Here is a 17,150-nt window from a genome sequence, read left to right on the forward strand (position 1 = left end):
ACTGAAAAACCTCTTGACCAGATGATAAAAAAATCCTCCAAAATAAAGAAATATACATGAGCAGAACAGACAGACTCCTACCACCTCATGTGTAGAAAGAGTTACCAGATGTCCGGATTTCCCCGGACATGTCCTCCTTTTCGAGGACACGTCCAGGGGACCGGGCGGTTTTTTAAAACCCAGCACTTTGTCCAGGTTTTGAAAAGCTTCCTGTCAAAATCACGTTGGGAAGGGGCATCCGCACATGGGCGCCCGCAGCGCGTGATTTCATTGCTTCGTGTCCGTGCACATGCGGATGCCGTCTGGGGCAGGACATGGGCGGAACTGGGCAGGCCTGGGGGCATGGCCATGGGTTCAGAATTTCCTTCGGAAAAATCTGCTAACCCTATGTGTAGAGAGAATAACTGAGGAGTACAGGACAGCCCAGGGAGAAGGGACGCAGAGCGTAAAAATGCAAATGAGGCTCTCTACACACAACCTGTGGGTGAAGATGCATAAACCATTGGTTCAAGACTGACATTGCTATTGAACTAGAAATGGCATCACAGTACAGCCTGGTGAATGAAAAAGAAGTGGTATTCAGTAGCACACGTCCCATTACAAGTAGACCATGGACAAGCATATGATTTTATATTCTCAGAGCACTTGATGCAGACCAAGGTCACCTGAGCAGCGCATTCGACCTAGTCGACCACACTATTCTCCTAGACTGCCTTGCTTACATCGGCATCTCAGGCCAGGTTCTCAACTGGTTCCACGGGTTCCTAAGAAATAGATCATACAGGGTGTTTAAGAACGACACTTTCTCCTATAGCTGGGACAACTCCTGTGGGGTTCCACAGGGCTCCCCCCTGTCTCCCACCCTGTTTAATGTCTATCTCATCTCCTTGGGAAACATCCTACAAAACCTCAAGCTCAAATTATTCATCTACGCCAGTGGTTCCCAAACCTGTCCTGGGGGACACCCAGCCAGTCAGGTTTTCAAGATATCCCTAATGAATATGCATGAGAGAGATTTGCATACCTGCCACTTCCTTTATATGTAAATCTCTCTCATGCATATTCATTAGGGATATCTTGAAAACCTGACTGGCTGGGGGGTCCCCCAGGACAGGTTTGGGAACCACTGATCTACGCAGACGACATTATAATAGTCATCCCGCTAACCAGTTTCACACCAGAGTTGCTTAACTCGCTATCAAGCTTACTTAATCAGATAGAACTCTAGATGTTATCCTATAGATTAAAATTAAACTCTGATAAAACTAAATTCTTCCTAGCTACCCCCAACGACAAAATCAAAGACACCACAATACAAGTGAATGGATCGGATTTCCCCCTAGAACAAACCTTAAAAGTACTGGGAGTCACCTTAGACAATCCCTTGAGAAACACACGGACCTTACAGTCAGGGAAAGCATCTCAGTGCTCTGGAAACTCCGCACCATGAAAAAATACTTCGACGACACCTCATTTCGCTTGATAGTACAATCCTCCATTCTCAGCATCCTGGACTATTGCAACATCATTTACTTAGGATCCACGAAGAAAACCATCAGGAAACTAAAATTGATTCAGAACACAGCCGTCTGCCTTATATTTGGCTTGAACAAAAGGGAACACGTCACCCCCTTCTACAATAAATTGCATTGGTTACCGTTCGAATCCAGAGTCACATTCAAGTTCGCTTGCTTCTGCTACAAAACAGTATTTGGTATATCCCCAAGTTACCTCAATCCTCACTTCAATTTAAATTACAGCAATAACAGCTCCTGCAGGATTCATCTGTTTGCCTTCCCCTCCCTAAAATTATGCCATTTCAAAAGGTTCCTTGACAAAACCTTCTCCTTCCAGGCGGCCAAACTTAACCCTTGGCTAGCCCAAATTATGCTCGATGCCCCCACCTACCTTGACTTCAGAAAACAACTCAAAACACACTTATTTCACGGATAGAACCCTTAACACACTTTCTTCTATTTCTCCCACCCCTCCCACCAATGATCTGGAATCTCCACCTACTCCTTCTTATTTTACATTCCTAACTTGTTAACTTCAAGGACTTGCTCCTTCCTATTCTGTTAACTTCAAAGACCTCACTGTTTGTAACTTTCGATTAACTGATGTGAACCGCCTAGAACTCCCTGGGTATGGCGGTATACAAAAATAAAGTTATTATTATATGTAGTTCTAGAACTGCTTACATGTGTAAAAACTACATATAGTTTTCTCCGTGAAGGCCTGACTGGATTTCCACAGTGAATCTATGCACATAATTTCACTTTAAAAATTTTACCCCAGGAAAACTGAGCGCACATTTACATCTTCTCTTTGGCATGCACAGATTTTTAGGGTTAATGTATGTGCATATGGTTTGGTTTTTAACTCCTTCCCTTCTTCCAGGAATACTTCCTGTCAGTCTGAGAATCTTATACCTATACAAACTGTATGATGAAAGGCCTTCTCTGCAGGTAAAGCAAGGTGAAGCACTATTTTATTGTGAGAATGCTTCTAAAAATGAGCCTCCCTGTTCCTAATTATAGAGAAAATTACTCCAGCACAGGTGCATGCAAGTTCTTACTCTGACAGCAGGAAAGCTGCTCTTGGAGCTGAAAACTGGAGGGGAAAAAAAAATGCTGCTTCTTACTTTCTGAGCAGATGACACCAGCTGAAAAGCGGGATCCAGTTTTCTTGCAATTCACACTATTGCTGTGGTGCTGACAATGCTGAATGGTCATCTCATGCCCTGTACACTTCACCCCGCTCAACACCATCTCCGTCACATTGCTGGTATCCCAGTACCACGTTTCCTTGGAGATACAAATAGGAGTCATAGCTCAGAAAGCCACTGATATAAAACAGTAATTTGATTTTTTTTCTTTTCTGTTTATCCTTGGATCACCAATTCAAGGGAGGAGGAGGACATAGAAATGTTGGGAAATGATCTTTATGAGTCTGATTTTATATCAGGTGCTTAGTGCCCTTATAAAATAGGCTTTCAGAACTGACTTCAATAGCCCATAAATACCTATACACTCATTTATGCCTGCTCCAAAAATGTATATACATAGGGACTCTGCCTCTACCCTGCCAAAACCTCTATGCACAGATATGTTGGCAGACACTTCCTAAATGCATTCTTTTTATGTGCAAATATATTAATCAATTTTCTAAAAGTCTTACTCTGAATGTACAAGTACTTTAATAAAAATTTTTTAAAAAACTTTATAAAATTACCTCCAGTTCTGTTTTATTGAATTTTATTGGGACAGGCAAGGGGGTACTCCAAGACCGAATTGGGAAATACTGCACTAGACCACCAAGGCTTCTAAGGTAGGCCTAAGGAGGGCCTACAAGTTGTGAGAGGACAGTGCTTTTGGTCAGGTGAGGTGTCCCCCCCCCCAGGGGGCCTACCTTCTGCCAGGGGGGTACTGGGGGGATGCTTTCTGCCAGGGGGCTTGAAGGCCCATTTTCTGGCAGAGAGAGCGATGGTTTTGGTTTTAGCAATAGTTTTGGCTGCAGATTTGGCTTCAGCTGAAACTAAAAATACCAGTTTTGGTCACCCTCTAATCTACATTTAGATTGGGAAAGAATTATGTAGCTAGGTGAATTGCATATGAAGAGAAGATACTTAACTCTCCTTTCCAGTGCTTATCCACCTGCCTGAATATTTAAAGACCTAAAGGACTCTTCTCACTTTAAATCATAAGTTCTCACTTTAGTTCTCAGACATATTTAGGCAGTCAGGTTTTCAGGATACCCACAATGAATATCCATGAGATAATGAGGACTCATTTGAAAATCACCACTTTAATGTATATCTTTTCTAGGTTTTATTCCAAAACAGAATATCTTCAAGGAAGATTTTGCTGGAAGGCTTGTCTACACTGTATATCTTCTAGGTGGCTAAACAAAAGATTACTAGTCTGTAGCTTGGGAACATATTGAACTGAAATATATAGTAGATCAAGTTGAAATGATGTCTCTCCCTTCACTAGCATATAATGCTAAAATGCAGCATAGAAATGAGCAAAAATACATAATGTAATGTCTATAATTATTAATGATTGGCTAGCTGTTGAGACATTAAAGGGAAATTGAGATGGTGAGCTGGCTCAGTGGCTGTGCTGCCTCTTGCCATGCAGGAGACCTGGGTTTTATTTTCAAGTGAGACTTCTGCATGCTGGACTCGCTGGACTAGAGATTCTGCAGAGACAGCGCTTATTGTTTATTTAAAGCTTCTATACCGCTGCTAATGACTGGGGGAGTCAATTCAGAGCGGTTTATATGAGCTTTGTAATGGTATTGCTTCTGAAAAGGTGTTACAGTACAGAGTTTGCATTTCCTGGAATGGTTTCACTACAGACATTATTCAATCGTAATCAATAAATTATTAAACTTTAATCAACACTTGTGCTTTTGTAAAGGTGTTACAACACAGAGTCTCTAAGGACAAGGATCCTCAAGGACGGTTCAATGGCATCACCTGAAGACCTGACTTAGGGTCAACATTAACTGTATTCTTGATGGAACTGTAGTTTCTGATCCTTGGCTAAGGACTGTGTAAATAGCATCTTATGAATTTGGGTTTTACATCTATGTGTGACACACATGTATAAATGCTGGTACTTACATGTGTAAATCATGACTAAAGCTTCTAAAATAAGGTCTTAGTTATAAAACATAATATACAATATATGCTCTTGTGATGTAACAGAGTTTATGGAACCATTCTTCAACGAATACCAACAGTGAGACTGTCAACCCACTGAATAATAAGACCTGTGCATATCTTTCAACTGGCCCCTTCCCTTCCCATGATCCCTCCCCAACCCCCATTCTGCTTGCTCTGGCCTTTCTCTGCTAGCATGTTCCATGTCGTCACCTACCGTCAGAGCATGCAGAGAGTATCCCAGTCCTAGCTGGCGGCACACAACCATCACTTCTTTGGTCGTCCAATTGTCACTGCAGACCGTTCCCCATTTATTGCCTCGCTTAACCTCCACACGACCCTCATTTGTAGTTCTTCCTCCTACTATGCGGATCTGTAGAAAAGGCCTACGTGACATCAGCATGCATGAAGCCTACCTTGGCTTGGCTCCCATCCTGACTTAATTCATTCTGCTGATCAAGCCTTTCCATTTATTTCCCCCCCCCCCCCAAATGAAATTAGACTGCTTATATACTGCATTGCTGCTCTCATCTCTTACACTGAACAGTGCTGGAGAGCAGGAAGATATTTCACCAGCAGTGGGGAATAAATCAGTTTATCATATGAAACCATAGTCTGGTAGATTAAAGAAAAATATTTCTGATTGCTTATCACTTTTCATGCAACCAATATGCTAAACTGATTTTTAAGTACTATTGGAATGTGGGTCCCCAAGGTATACATTGTACTGTAATTAGGACTCAGCTCTGTTGTGATGTATGGAACCAGCAGCTGAATGTCTTTAGGACAGTAGTACACATCCTAGAATGTTTTGCTTACACTATTTTCAAAAACCGGAGGTCCAATGTGCATCTACTGTATCTACTTAGTCTTTTGGAGCTAAAGATTATGATTTCAGATACGTGTAAATGCAATAAGGGTATGGGAGTACAACTAAAGAATCATGTTTGCATATTAAGGATATCAGGATGAAATTCAAAGTTGGTCATCTTCTAGATGTAGATATCCTCTATACCGGGGTGACCCAGAAGGTTCCCACGTGCTCATGGATTCAGTCATGCCTAAGTTTATATAGACCTGTAGGCACTGTCTTACAGGAACAAACGAAGTGTAATTAAAATCAGATTTTTCATTGGTTCATTAATGTCTCTGAAGAATCCTGTTCTCTTTTCAGCAGTAATACCTACTTGCAGCCCATGACTTGCAAATCCCAGGCCCAGCTGGCGACACACTACCATGGCCTCCTTGGTACCCCAGCCTTCTCCACAGATCAGGCCCCATGTCTGGGTACCACTGCTATTCCTTCCCACCTGCACTTCCACCCGACCCTCAGAACGGGCTCTGCCACCAACCAGGCGAATCTGCGTATTAGTGAAAAGAAGGTTAAGTTCTGCTGTTAGCTTATCAGCCGAGGGGATTTTCTAATTATGCATGAATGAGAATCAGAGATGGATGTTGAACAGGGCTTGAAATGAACAGGTGAAGGGAGTCAGAGTTAGTAGGGGGATACCACCATGCAAATAATGACCTTATCCAAATTTAGGCCTTTTTATAAAGGTGATTATTGTAGATGGCTGTAGTAATCTCTTGGGTGTTAGAGTATTTGCTGTGTGGCAGCTGCTACCACACCTTTATAAAAGGGGAGGTTAATTTTATTTAGGAAGAACGTTATCAACATGGGTTACTGTTAAGATGGGTTGTATTACCACTAGTCATGCTATGTTAGTTTAGGGTCTCATTGAATAAAATGGGACCCTGTGCTAAAATAGCACAACGTCTGATAAAATAATCCATTTAACGGTAGCCCACATTGATAACTTCTCCCCTTAAATGTTTATTTGAAGCAAATAATTGCTTTGGACATCCTAAATTTGGGCCCTCCCTTGCCCTACCCTAAACACAACATGCCTCCTTGTTATTTGGACAAACTGCTTTGTAGGACATCCAAATTTTGACTTTCGAAAATTGTGATTTGGGCATTTTGAGACATCCTTCTGCTTTGAAAATGCATGCCATATCCCATGGATCACTACAAATGCAGGCTTTTTCTAATTATGACAGGGATAGCTATGCAAATGATAACCCGCAATTGGAAAAATTGCGACCGCCTCAACTTTCCTTTTTGGTGGGCCAGTTTATGTTTAGGTTACAAATATGAAAAGATAAATGCTGATATGTTGGGGCATAGCAATTTTTAAATTTGGTTTGGGGCCCGTTGACATCCTTTGTTACTTCAACATAGTTGTCTTTTATTTTATTTATTTCTATACATATCCAGGACGGGGCAGGTGGGGGAAATCTTTTTGGTTTATTTCTTGATTAAATTGTTGGATGGGAGGGAAGGGATATTTTTTTTCTGCATTGTTATTGATGGAATTTAAGTTCTTACGTTGATTATTGTCTGTATAATTCCTGGCACTTTGTATTAGTTTTGAAAATTAATAAAGATTAAAAAAAAAAAAAAAAGAAAATGCGTGCCATAATCTCTCTCAGTAATTCAGTTGCTGTCAGCTCATAATCTATTGGCTTAAATTCTGAACCATTTTGGATAATGAAATTTGTCACTTGGTTATCAGTAATGGCTTACTTTACTTGTCCACTTTACATGTTCTTTTATTGAGAGGTTCCATTTTGTTTAATAAGAAGGAACTCCTTTGAGAGGACTATTGCACGTTTAGAAAGCTACGGTGGCAATGTTGCCATGGCAAATGCACTAAAGACCATAGGAATTGAATGGACCTTAGTCTTTTACCTCTTGCTCTGCATCTCATAACATTGCTGAAATGTGTATTTTCTTCTGCTTCCTGTTTCAATTCTGAAATAGCCATTTGCCAACAGGAAGGCAGCTTTATCTGCATGGTGTATCTTCCAAGATGCTCCACATACCTCTTATATGGAAAGGAAGAAGAGGGGAAGAAATAGTTCTGTCATGATTTAGGGAATTTAAATGAGATCAGCAAACCATATCCACGTCACCTGCTCAATCTGAGAAAAGCCCTGGTTAAAATCCAGACTGACAGCCACCAAATTTTGGTTACTTCCATAGTAATCCACCTCCAGTGCCGAAAAGTGACCACAAACACTTCCTCCACCTTGAGCTGATTTTCTAGGCTAACTGTTTCAGCTACTGGTCTTTCTCTCAGGATTTCCGCAGAATAAATAAATGACTTTCAACCTGCTCCTGTTTCAAAGCACTGAAGCCTGCACAGTAACAAAACAGTTAGTGACTGCAATGATGATCAGAAAGGAAAAAAGAAAAAAAGAGTGTATAAGGAAAGAAAGACTTATGTCTTAGGAAACAGATAAGAAAATGGGCAGAAGAGCGTTGGCATGGGTTAACAACTTTATTTGGGGAAGAGGGACAAGTGGTAGGGAGCTCAGTTTAGTAGGGTGAGAGGTGAATGTTCTCCCCCTTTGTAAGATTGGCATCCTAGCTTTCTCTCTCCCATCCCCTCTCTCTCTTCCTCACAAACACCCTCATACTTTCTCATGTTTCCTTTCCTCCTGGGAGTCACACTAGACCGACATTTAAAATTAGCAGAACACACAAACTTAGTGGTACAAAAATGCTTTTTTACATTGTGGAAATTAAGAACCATAAAAAAATATTTTGATCCTTTATCATTCAAACTATTGGTGCAGGCATTAGTTTTATCTATTTTAGATTATTGTAACATCATCTATGTAGGAGCACCCAAAAAATTCTAAGGAAATTAAGGATAATTCAGAATACACTGTTCGAATGATTTTTGGTTTAAAAAAGAACGACTATATTAGTCCATATTATCGTTTACTTCATTGGCTGCCTTTGGAGGCAAGTGTATTATTCAAATTTTCCTGTATCTGCTTTAAGCTGATATCGGGTTTGTCTCCAGCTTACCTTTTTCCTCATTTTGTGTTGCATAGACCATCAGGCAAAACTAGAAACTTCTACTTATTTGCTTATCCAAAAATTAATGGGTGTAGTTATAAGACCTTCTTAGATAGGACCCTAGCATTTCAAGCTGGTAGGCAACAATCTTGGTTAGGTAAATGTTTTCAGCAAGCTATGTCATCCTATTGCAGTTTTCGGAAATTAATTAAGACCACTTTGTTCGATAAGTTTATTACTTAGTGAGTTTTATTATTGAAATTCTATTTTACAAATATTTGTATTTTTTTTTTTTACTGTAATATTGTATTTTGCTGATTGTCCAGCTCTTTTTAGTGTAAACCGCCTAGAACTTTTAGTTATGGCGGTATAAAAGAATAAAGTTATTATTATTCTAACAGGTCACTAAAACCATGGGCTGTGTTTGTTTTAAACACAAGCAGCCGCATTTAAACATGTACCTGAACCGGTCAGGGTCATTTATCCAGGTAACAGGTGAGGATCAATAGTGGTAACTTGCCTCTATAAAACAGGACACATGTTTTTAATTATGACAGAAGTTTGTTAAGGATAGGAAAGTTCTGACCAGTTCTTGATTCATCCATTAGTCAAACTCCCTTCTCTCCTGGTTCACAGCCCCAACTTCCTCCATTCTCTCTTCCCTCTGTGTACTTCACTGTACTATGGAGATGGAAGCTTTAGAATTAACCAAAAACAAAGAACACATCTTGATTATGGGTTTCTTTGCTTATCTATAGTTAAGCAAGGCAGTAGGCAAGAGGCAGCCGCCTACCCCATGACTCAGTCATAGAGCTGTTTGATCCTCTGCAAGAGATTCAGGTTTGATGTCTGAGTCCAGCTTCTGCTCTTTGGATTAGTCTGGATTGGGGACGTTATGGAAGCAGTGTTCATAGCTCCTGGGTGACTAGAGAAGGCAAAGTGAGGGAGACCAGGGAAAAGGGGAGGTAGACTCAGCCACTGATTAACAACAACATTATCTATTGGCTGGACACATGAATATGGTGTTGCAGCGTGAGCCAAAGATTGTCACATTGGATGACTAAGCCTCCCCTGTTCCCCCTCCCCCAGAATCTGCAAATTAAATCCCAATATAGGCCAGTTTCAATTAGACTGACATGAAAAGCTTTATATTAAATAAATACATCATATCCAAAGAGAAGGAGGAAACTGTCAGATCAAAATTTGGAAAAAAAAAAAATAGCCAAGGAGGAATGTGTTGCAACAGCTAACACCCAGCACCAGGCAGAAGAATCTGGAAACTTCTGGCTCTCTGATCCTCCTACTGTACATTGGGTTTCACTGACATAAGGTAGCCTCATAATGCACACTTGTTGCAGTGCTTGTTCTTGAGCTGGATGTGGATCATGGTGCAGATTATTCATAGTGCTTCTGTTTTTCTTTTTTAACTGAAATCCCCTCATTACATTAGAGATTTCTATTTCGCCATTGCCTTGCGGTTCAAGGCAGATTACAAAAGAATTACAAAAAAGGTAGTACATGAAGAAGATATCTGGTAATTTCTAGAGGAGATGAGGTTGCTTTGAGGAATCGGGAAGTTATTGGGGAGTGGTATTGGAAATTGGGAAGGAGCTAGCGGTATTAAGTCGTTTGCAGGAATTTCTTGAAGATTGTGGATATTCTATAGATACTGGAAAAAAAACAACAGTGTCAAACTCTCCTCTCCCATCTTCCTCATTGTGTTCTCTTACCCTCACCCTGGCATGTGTTTTGTTCCAGCTGCTAGCTCCACCCCCTGCGCAGCGGCTGCTGCTTCTGATTTCGTGTGGCTCTCATTTGGAGCAACATGATACTAGGACTCGGTGGAATAGCCAGGGGGGTTGGCGCCCGGCATTGCTATGCCATGCGCCCCCCATGCTTTTCCCCACCGTGTGCCTCCCTCCCCGCATACCTTTTGAAATGTTCACCAATGCAAGCAGAAGGTCAGAAGGGAGACAAGTCCAGCAGAAACAGCAGGTGGAAAATGTTGCTGGCGAACATTTCATGGAGTGTGCAGGAGGGGGCGGAGAGGGGAATTGGTGCTGGAGCCCTCGTGAAGACAGCACCACTTCTGGGACTCATGCGACAATACTATCTGTGAGTACAGTGCAGGAAGATGGCATTAAGCTGCTCAAACTCACTGAGAGTTACATGGAACCAGAGTTAACAGCAGCTGAACCTGAGGGCAGTGCCAGTGGAAGGAACAAGAGACCAACTATTGAATTAGAGGCAGACAGAATGAACAAGTGGACAAGGGCAGTTTGAGAGAGTGGCAGGGTTGAGCTAGAGTTTGCAGAAATTTTGCAAAACTCCCAGAAAGTACTGATTTAAGGCCTGTTCACAGTGCATTTTCCCGAGACACTGTCTTGGTGATTCAGGTCCTAAAATGAATCTATTGTATACATTTTAAGTGATTTAAATGGCCAAGAGAGACTCCTGACCATTTCAATCACTTGCCCAGGGCTAACCGGGTTTATTCAGTGGTATGTAACCGGATAGTGCCACTGAATATACCCAATTAGCATCTAAGCCAAAACCGACTATTTTGTGAGCAGTCTGGGGGCGGAGTTGGCACTTACCAATTTAAATGCCATTTCCCCCTTTTATGAAGCCGCATTAGCTTTTTTTATCGCCAGCCATGGCAGTAAAAGCTCCAATGCTCATAGAATTCCTATCAGCATTGGAACTTTTACCACCATAGCTGGCAATAAAAAAACGCTAACGAGGCTTCATAAAAGTGGGGGGAGTGTACTGGGATGAGTTAACCAGATAAATAGGACCACATAAAACAGAGTCTTAAGTTTATCCAGTTTATCTTATCCAGTTAATTTCTGAATATCACACTTAGCCAGTCTTGGTCCGATATTGAATATCTAGGGATACTACCAGTGGTGGTCAGAAAACACTGGCCACCACCGGCTGAAAGTTGACCCCCAGGTGTTTCTATGGAGAAAAAGCTTATTATTTTTAGCTTTAAAATAGCTTAAAAAAAAAAAAAAGGCATTAAACTCTGGAGATATCAATATTCAGCTGAGCAGTGAACATATAAGTCAAGCAAATGTATATTCAGTTGCTCTATCCATTTAAGTAGTGCCAATGACTATACATGTATATTAACTTGAATGGCAAAATTAAGCGTTTCAAGTTATGGCTGCTATTTCTGTAGGCCATATGCATATATGTTATATAAGTTATATATCTTGTATAAATGCACATATATAAGTCGTACTGCCCCACTTTTGGATAGATAACTTTAGTCACGTGACAATTTATATGTCCAAGTGCTATGGATTTTCAAAAAAGAAGCACTTAAGCTGCGAGCGCTGTTGTTAAATGCATAGGTACTTTTGAATATTGACCTCATAGTTCACAAATGTTGAGAAACAGAAGCCCTAATTTGTCAATTAAGCAGTGATTAATCTGCTACAAGAGGGAAAGCCAGCGTTAAGAATGTGGTGGCCCCAGAGGTGCTGCCTGAAGGGAGACGTCTTTATCTGCCTGGACAAAGTTAAAAAGAAGACTGGGGATGGGACCGGAAAATAAATTCCTGCAGGGACGGGGAAAATTTGTCCATGTCATTCTCTAGCTTATACCACGGCCTGGAGCACTGTCTACTCCGATGCTGCTCTGACAATCTAGGAATTCCTATGAGCGTCGGAGCAGTGTTGGAGCATTTAGCACCCCAGACCGCGATAGAAACCTCTACTGTGGCTTAGTAAAAGAGGGCCTTAGTGTAAATGTCAGATTTAAAATCAATTTGTTTTTCATTATTATTTTTTTTAAATAAATTTTAGCTGACAATGTGCATTTCCTAGATAGGCTATGTCTCAGTTTGGAATGTAGCTAAAGTGGGATTGGCTACAACTATCTAGTGTCATGTCTGAATAGTTTCCTTTCATGCGTAGATGGGGTGAATCAATTTGTTTTTTTCATGATATTAATTGCCAGCATGAATTATCCCACATCGTACCATGCTGTACCTCCTCATGTCTTCCATAGTGGGCCCTGGCCACTGAGCATCACTTCCACACCCTATGTGTAAGAACATAAGAAGTGCCGCTGCTGGGTCAGACCAGTGGTCCATCATGCCCAGCGCCCTATCTGAGACTAGCCCTACCAGCGTACATCCTTGTTCAGTAGGAACTTGTCTAACTTTGTCTTGAATCCCTGGAGGGTGTTTTCTGCTATGACAGCCTCCCGGAGACTAAGACTATGCATATAGGCCCTGATTCTATAAAAGATGCCTAAAGGTAGGTGCTTGGATCGACACACCTAGCCGATCTAGGCGCCTAGCTTAATTTTCCTAGGAGTTAGGCGCTGTTTATAGAATCAGGGTCACACAGCTTAATTCTATAAGACGCGCTAAAAATTGCACACACAAATTAGGGTGCGCTCCCAATGTGCATGTGCAATTTTATTGAATAATAAGCCCATTAGCACCGATAATTAGGATCTTAAGCAATTATTGGTGCTAACTGGAATGAATTAAAAAGTTACTCAATTATTTTTAGGCATGATATCCACACATCAATGTTATGTGGTTCCTAAAAGGGAGGGTAATTCCTGCAATTATACGTGTGTGGTTATAGAATAAGGGGGGATAGGATTTACAACACATTTCAGCTGGTGTAAATGGCCAGGCCTAACGTTGGGTGTGATTTCTGGCATCAAGCACTGTTTATAGACTAGCGCTGAGCACGGGGGGGGGGGGGGGGGGGTTTGTGCCAATTTTTTTCGGTGCTATTTATAGAATCTAGTCTATACCAAGTAATCCATGCACTTCCACCGAGAATGAAATTAAAGCAGCATTGAAGCATCCCGCAGCACTGAATGCTAAGTTTCATTTCAAAAATGACCTCACATTCTCAGAAAAATGATTGTTTAAGACAAGTGTACCAGGGAAAAAGTTCATAAAAGGTGGTTATTTAGGCCCCTTTTTTTTTTTTTTTTACTAAGCCATGGTAGAGGTTTTTCTACTGCAGCCTGGGGCACTAAATGCTTCAATGCTCACAAAATTCTATGAGCGGTGGAGCGCTGTCAGAGCATTTAGTGCTCCAGGCAGTGGTAGAAACCTCTTCCACAGCTTAGTAAAATGGTGGTGGTGGTGGGGTGTTAATTAACTGATAAATAAATAAAGGAAATGAGATTGAGAAGGCATTGGGAGAGATCCTTCTCAGTGATAGCACTGATTTGATGGAATAGGTTGTTCCATAAGCTGCGTGAGGAGTTAGATGTGGTGAATTTATAAAGGGTTTGAAACATTTCCTTTAGGCAGTCTGTTGCTGATCAGGGTTAAGATTGGTACTATTTTAGTATCTTATCTGTATTTTGTATAATATGTTGTAAACTCCATAGAGTGTTTATCAATTTGTGGTACAGTATCGTGTGCGTTTTGAGAGTTAGAGACAGAGCTGCTAGATCAATCCTGTTCATCAGGGCTGAGTCAATTCTGATTTTGCCCCCTCTCCCCCCCCAAGTCAAACTATCCGTAGGAAAACCAGAACTGTGCATTCATGCTTGCAGTGGGGCAAAACTAGGATTGACTCAGTCTGTCCTTGATATTGTAGAGCTATGTGGAAGAGCCAGGGAGCTCTGAAAAGGAAGGAAAGAGAGGTCTCTGACCGTAGTCTCAAAGCCCATATAGGGGCTGTTACACCGCACAGATGCATCCTCTGAATGCTTGCAGTCCTCCTCCGTGATGTTTTTGTACTGGCAGTTCCACAGTGATGTCTCTGCACCTGTGCACTGTACTTCGTTCATGTGGATAGGGCCCATACCTGCCAGGAATAAAGAAAGAAAACCAGGCTCAAAAGAAGAGAAAAACCTAACAGAGCGGCATAAAAAAAAAAAAAAAAAAGCAAAAATCTAAAAAAAGGACATGTCTGGGTTTTCCCAGACATCTGGTAACCCTGTTGAGAACCCCTGCAATAGAACCATTTGTCTATCTATTTGGCATAGATTTAACACTTCTTGACGATCTAGACAGTTGGACACTTCAATTGCAATAAGTGAGGAGTTAAGCTTACAACCCTGGTGGGCTTTTTGTATTGGTTATGGTTGAAGTAGTCTGAGCTAGCCATGGTTGCTTTTGCTTAAGTATCATTTGAGTGGGTTGGAACACCTGTTCAATCCATTTGTTTGTTGGTATTGGCAACAGGGACTTGTGGTAATCACTTACATGTGCAAATTCTTCACACAGACTTGGAAGTAAACTATGGTCTGTTGTCTGTTACTAAGGTTTGTGGCAAACCAAATGTTGGAAAGATACCCTGCAGTTTGGCTCTAATAGCAGCAGTGATGGTTAAAGGGAGCTTTAAGATTTTATTTTAGTGAGAGTTGTGGTAAATTGTTACTAAGTCATATTTTCCAGAAAATTCACATAAGCTTGCCTCATTCCTTGCTGGGGAATATCTATGAGCTGGATGTTATAAGGTTTCTTCTCTTGGTACATCCTCTTCGCTTTGCATGGCTGACAGCATATAGCACCTTCTGAATTCTTCAGAGCGTCTGGTTATGGATTGAATTTAAGGCCGAGTTTTCAACTTACAAATTGGGGAATTTGTAGTTTTCATTCTAGCCACTGAAACCAGTGTTGCAGATTCCATAGTGCACCAGCATAGGAGTGTCAGAAATCCAAGATTGGCCCAAAATTTCCCTCTGGAATTGGGAACTTAGAATCATTGATACTCATGTTTTTCTACCAGTCTATTACGGTTTATATACAAATATTCAAGAAAAATATGAATCTGATTTGGTCTCTATGATTTTATATTTGTTCTGCAGAATTTAGGGGTCTTAATACAATGAGGGTTGAGGGGAAAGAGCTAGGAGGCAGAGATAGCGTACGATTGCTCACACTGAAGTATTCCAACAAAGACTTAGTATTTGAACATAAACATATGTATTCCTTGGGGCACTCAGGGAAGAAGTACCCTTATTTAGCAAACTAACTCTGTGCAGTACCTTCCAAGATGAACCACCAAAATTTTGTTTCTGCAAATTGGCACTTAAGGAAATAAGATAACACCCTTTGCAGCTACAGTGGCAAAATAGCGCTCAGAATTTAGGAAGTAGGTTGGTTGGGCTGAGAACTTTTCAGTATGTCTCAAGAAATCTCAAAACCTTAACTTGCACTCCTTCAACACTCACCTTGACCCATACGGGCTCCAGTAAGTGACTCCTTGGCACTGCCAAATCCTAACTCACGGCACACCACACTGGCAGCCTGCAGGTTCCAGCGATCATCGCAGACGGTGCCCCAATTGTTGTTCTTTAGCACTTCTACACGTCCCTCACCGATTTTTGCGCCACCCTTCAGACGGACGAGCTGCTGTGTGAAACATAAGAGCAATAATGAGAGGAGACAGGACAGTTGGTACTTTCTGAAAATTACCTTCATTTCAAAAAAAGTTGCAGTAGGTATGGCCCAGTGCCTCAGCGGAGGGCCTAGGTTTGATTTCATGGATAGTTCTTCCATTGCCTATATGTAATGAGATCATTACATATGAGATATGTAATGAGCTCCTTAATGATTCCATCCCTTGCACAGAAAACTGGCTCACAAAAAGCCTTGCCCTAACGACTAAAACCTACCAACAGCTCTGGAGCTGTTGATAGATTTTAGTTGTTAGGGCAGGGTAATGTATAGTCGGATTTCTGCACAAAAGTCTCCTAGCACAGGGAAGGAAGGATGGCTGCACAGCAGACCTTCCTGTAACCACTTTTTGCTGCTGCAACGTGCTCTGCTGATCATGGATTATTCCCTCACCCCTACCCCCATTCAATGGGCATGCACCAGGGGCATCCGAACCCCTTACTGACCAATGCTCAACAATATCAGGGTGCATATAATTTACATGCTGTTAATGTTGAACATTGGTTGCTAAAAAAATAATCAGTGTTCTACCCGGTGTTTTCCAGCACTGTAGAGAACAGCACCGGAATTCTTTGTATCTCTTCCTGAGTTAACAGAGCAGACCCCTGATACCCCCACACCTTCACACCCCACTCCATGACAGCTTTCTACTCCCTCACCCCACTGATGACTTGACAACAGCTTCCTACTCCCCCTTTGAGCCTCCTGAATCCCCCAACAAGTATGTCTCTCTGCTTCAAATCCCCTTCCACCCTTGGATCCAGCGCCTGCACAAAGTGGCAGTTTTGTGTTATGCAGAACATGGCACTCTCAAGGTGACCTCCATTCAGTTGTCTGTAAGTCTCGAACCAATAGATATCCAGCCCAAAATGCTTGGTGGAGAAAGGTACAAATATAAGCAATTTGTCTGAGGAACAAAGTTCTTGGGGAGTTGTATAAAGAGAGACAAGAGAGGAGAGATACTGAGGGGCTACAGAATGAACGCACTTGTAGGTTAGTAATAGGAGTTTGAACTATATGTGAAGGCATATAGGGAGCTAGTGAAGTGATTTGAGGAGGGGGCTGTGGGTGAGTGTAGTGAGGTTGGCAGAAGATAAGTCATGCAAGTGTTTTGTACAGATTGCAGTGGGGAGAGGCGGCTCAGTGGGAGACCTGTTACAAGTATATTGCAGTAGTCTAAGTGTGAGATTATGAAAGTGTGGACAAAGGTTCAAACA

General features: G+C 41.5%; 1 protein-coding gene across 6 annotated transcripts in view; it reads right to left on the reverse strand.

Annotated features, from left to right (window-relative positions):
• LOXL3 (lysyl oxidase like 3) overlaps positions 1-17,150 on the reverse strand; it is a 117,109-nt gene that overhangs the window by 33,169 nt on the left and 66,790 nt on the right. For 4 of the 6 annotated variants that reach the window (XM_033955286.1, XM_033955279.1, XM_033955261.1 and 1 more), the window contains 4 exons: positions 15,708-15,888; positions 14,181-14,335; positions 5,857-6,030; positions 2,645-2,807 (listed from right to left, as the gene is read on the reverse strand). In XM_033955286.1, coding sequence (XP_033811177.1) covers positions 2,645-2,807; positions 5,857-6,030; positions 14,181-14,335; positions 15,708-15,888 — 673 coding nt within the window. The remainder of the gene's footprint in view (positions 1-2,644; positions 2,808-5,856; positions 6,031-14,180; positions 14,336-15,707; positions 15,889-17,150) is intronic. The other 2 variants (XM_033955295.1, XM_033955272.1) reach the window with 1 other exon arrangement.

The sequence above is a fragment of the Geotrypetes seraphini genome, chromosome 1 (assembly GCF_902459505.1).
Source record: "Geotrypetes seraphini chromosome 1, aGeoSer1.1, whole genome shotgun sequence".
Lineage (NCBI taxonomy): Eukaryota > Metazoa > Chordata > Amphibia > Gymnophiona > Dermophiidae > Geotrypetes > Geotrypetes seraphini.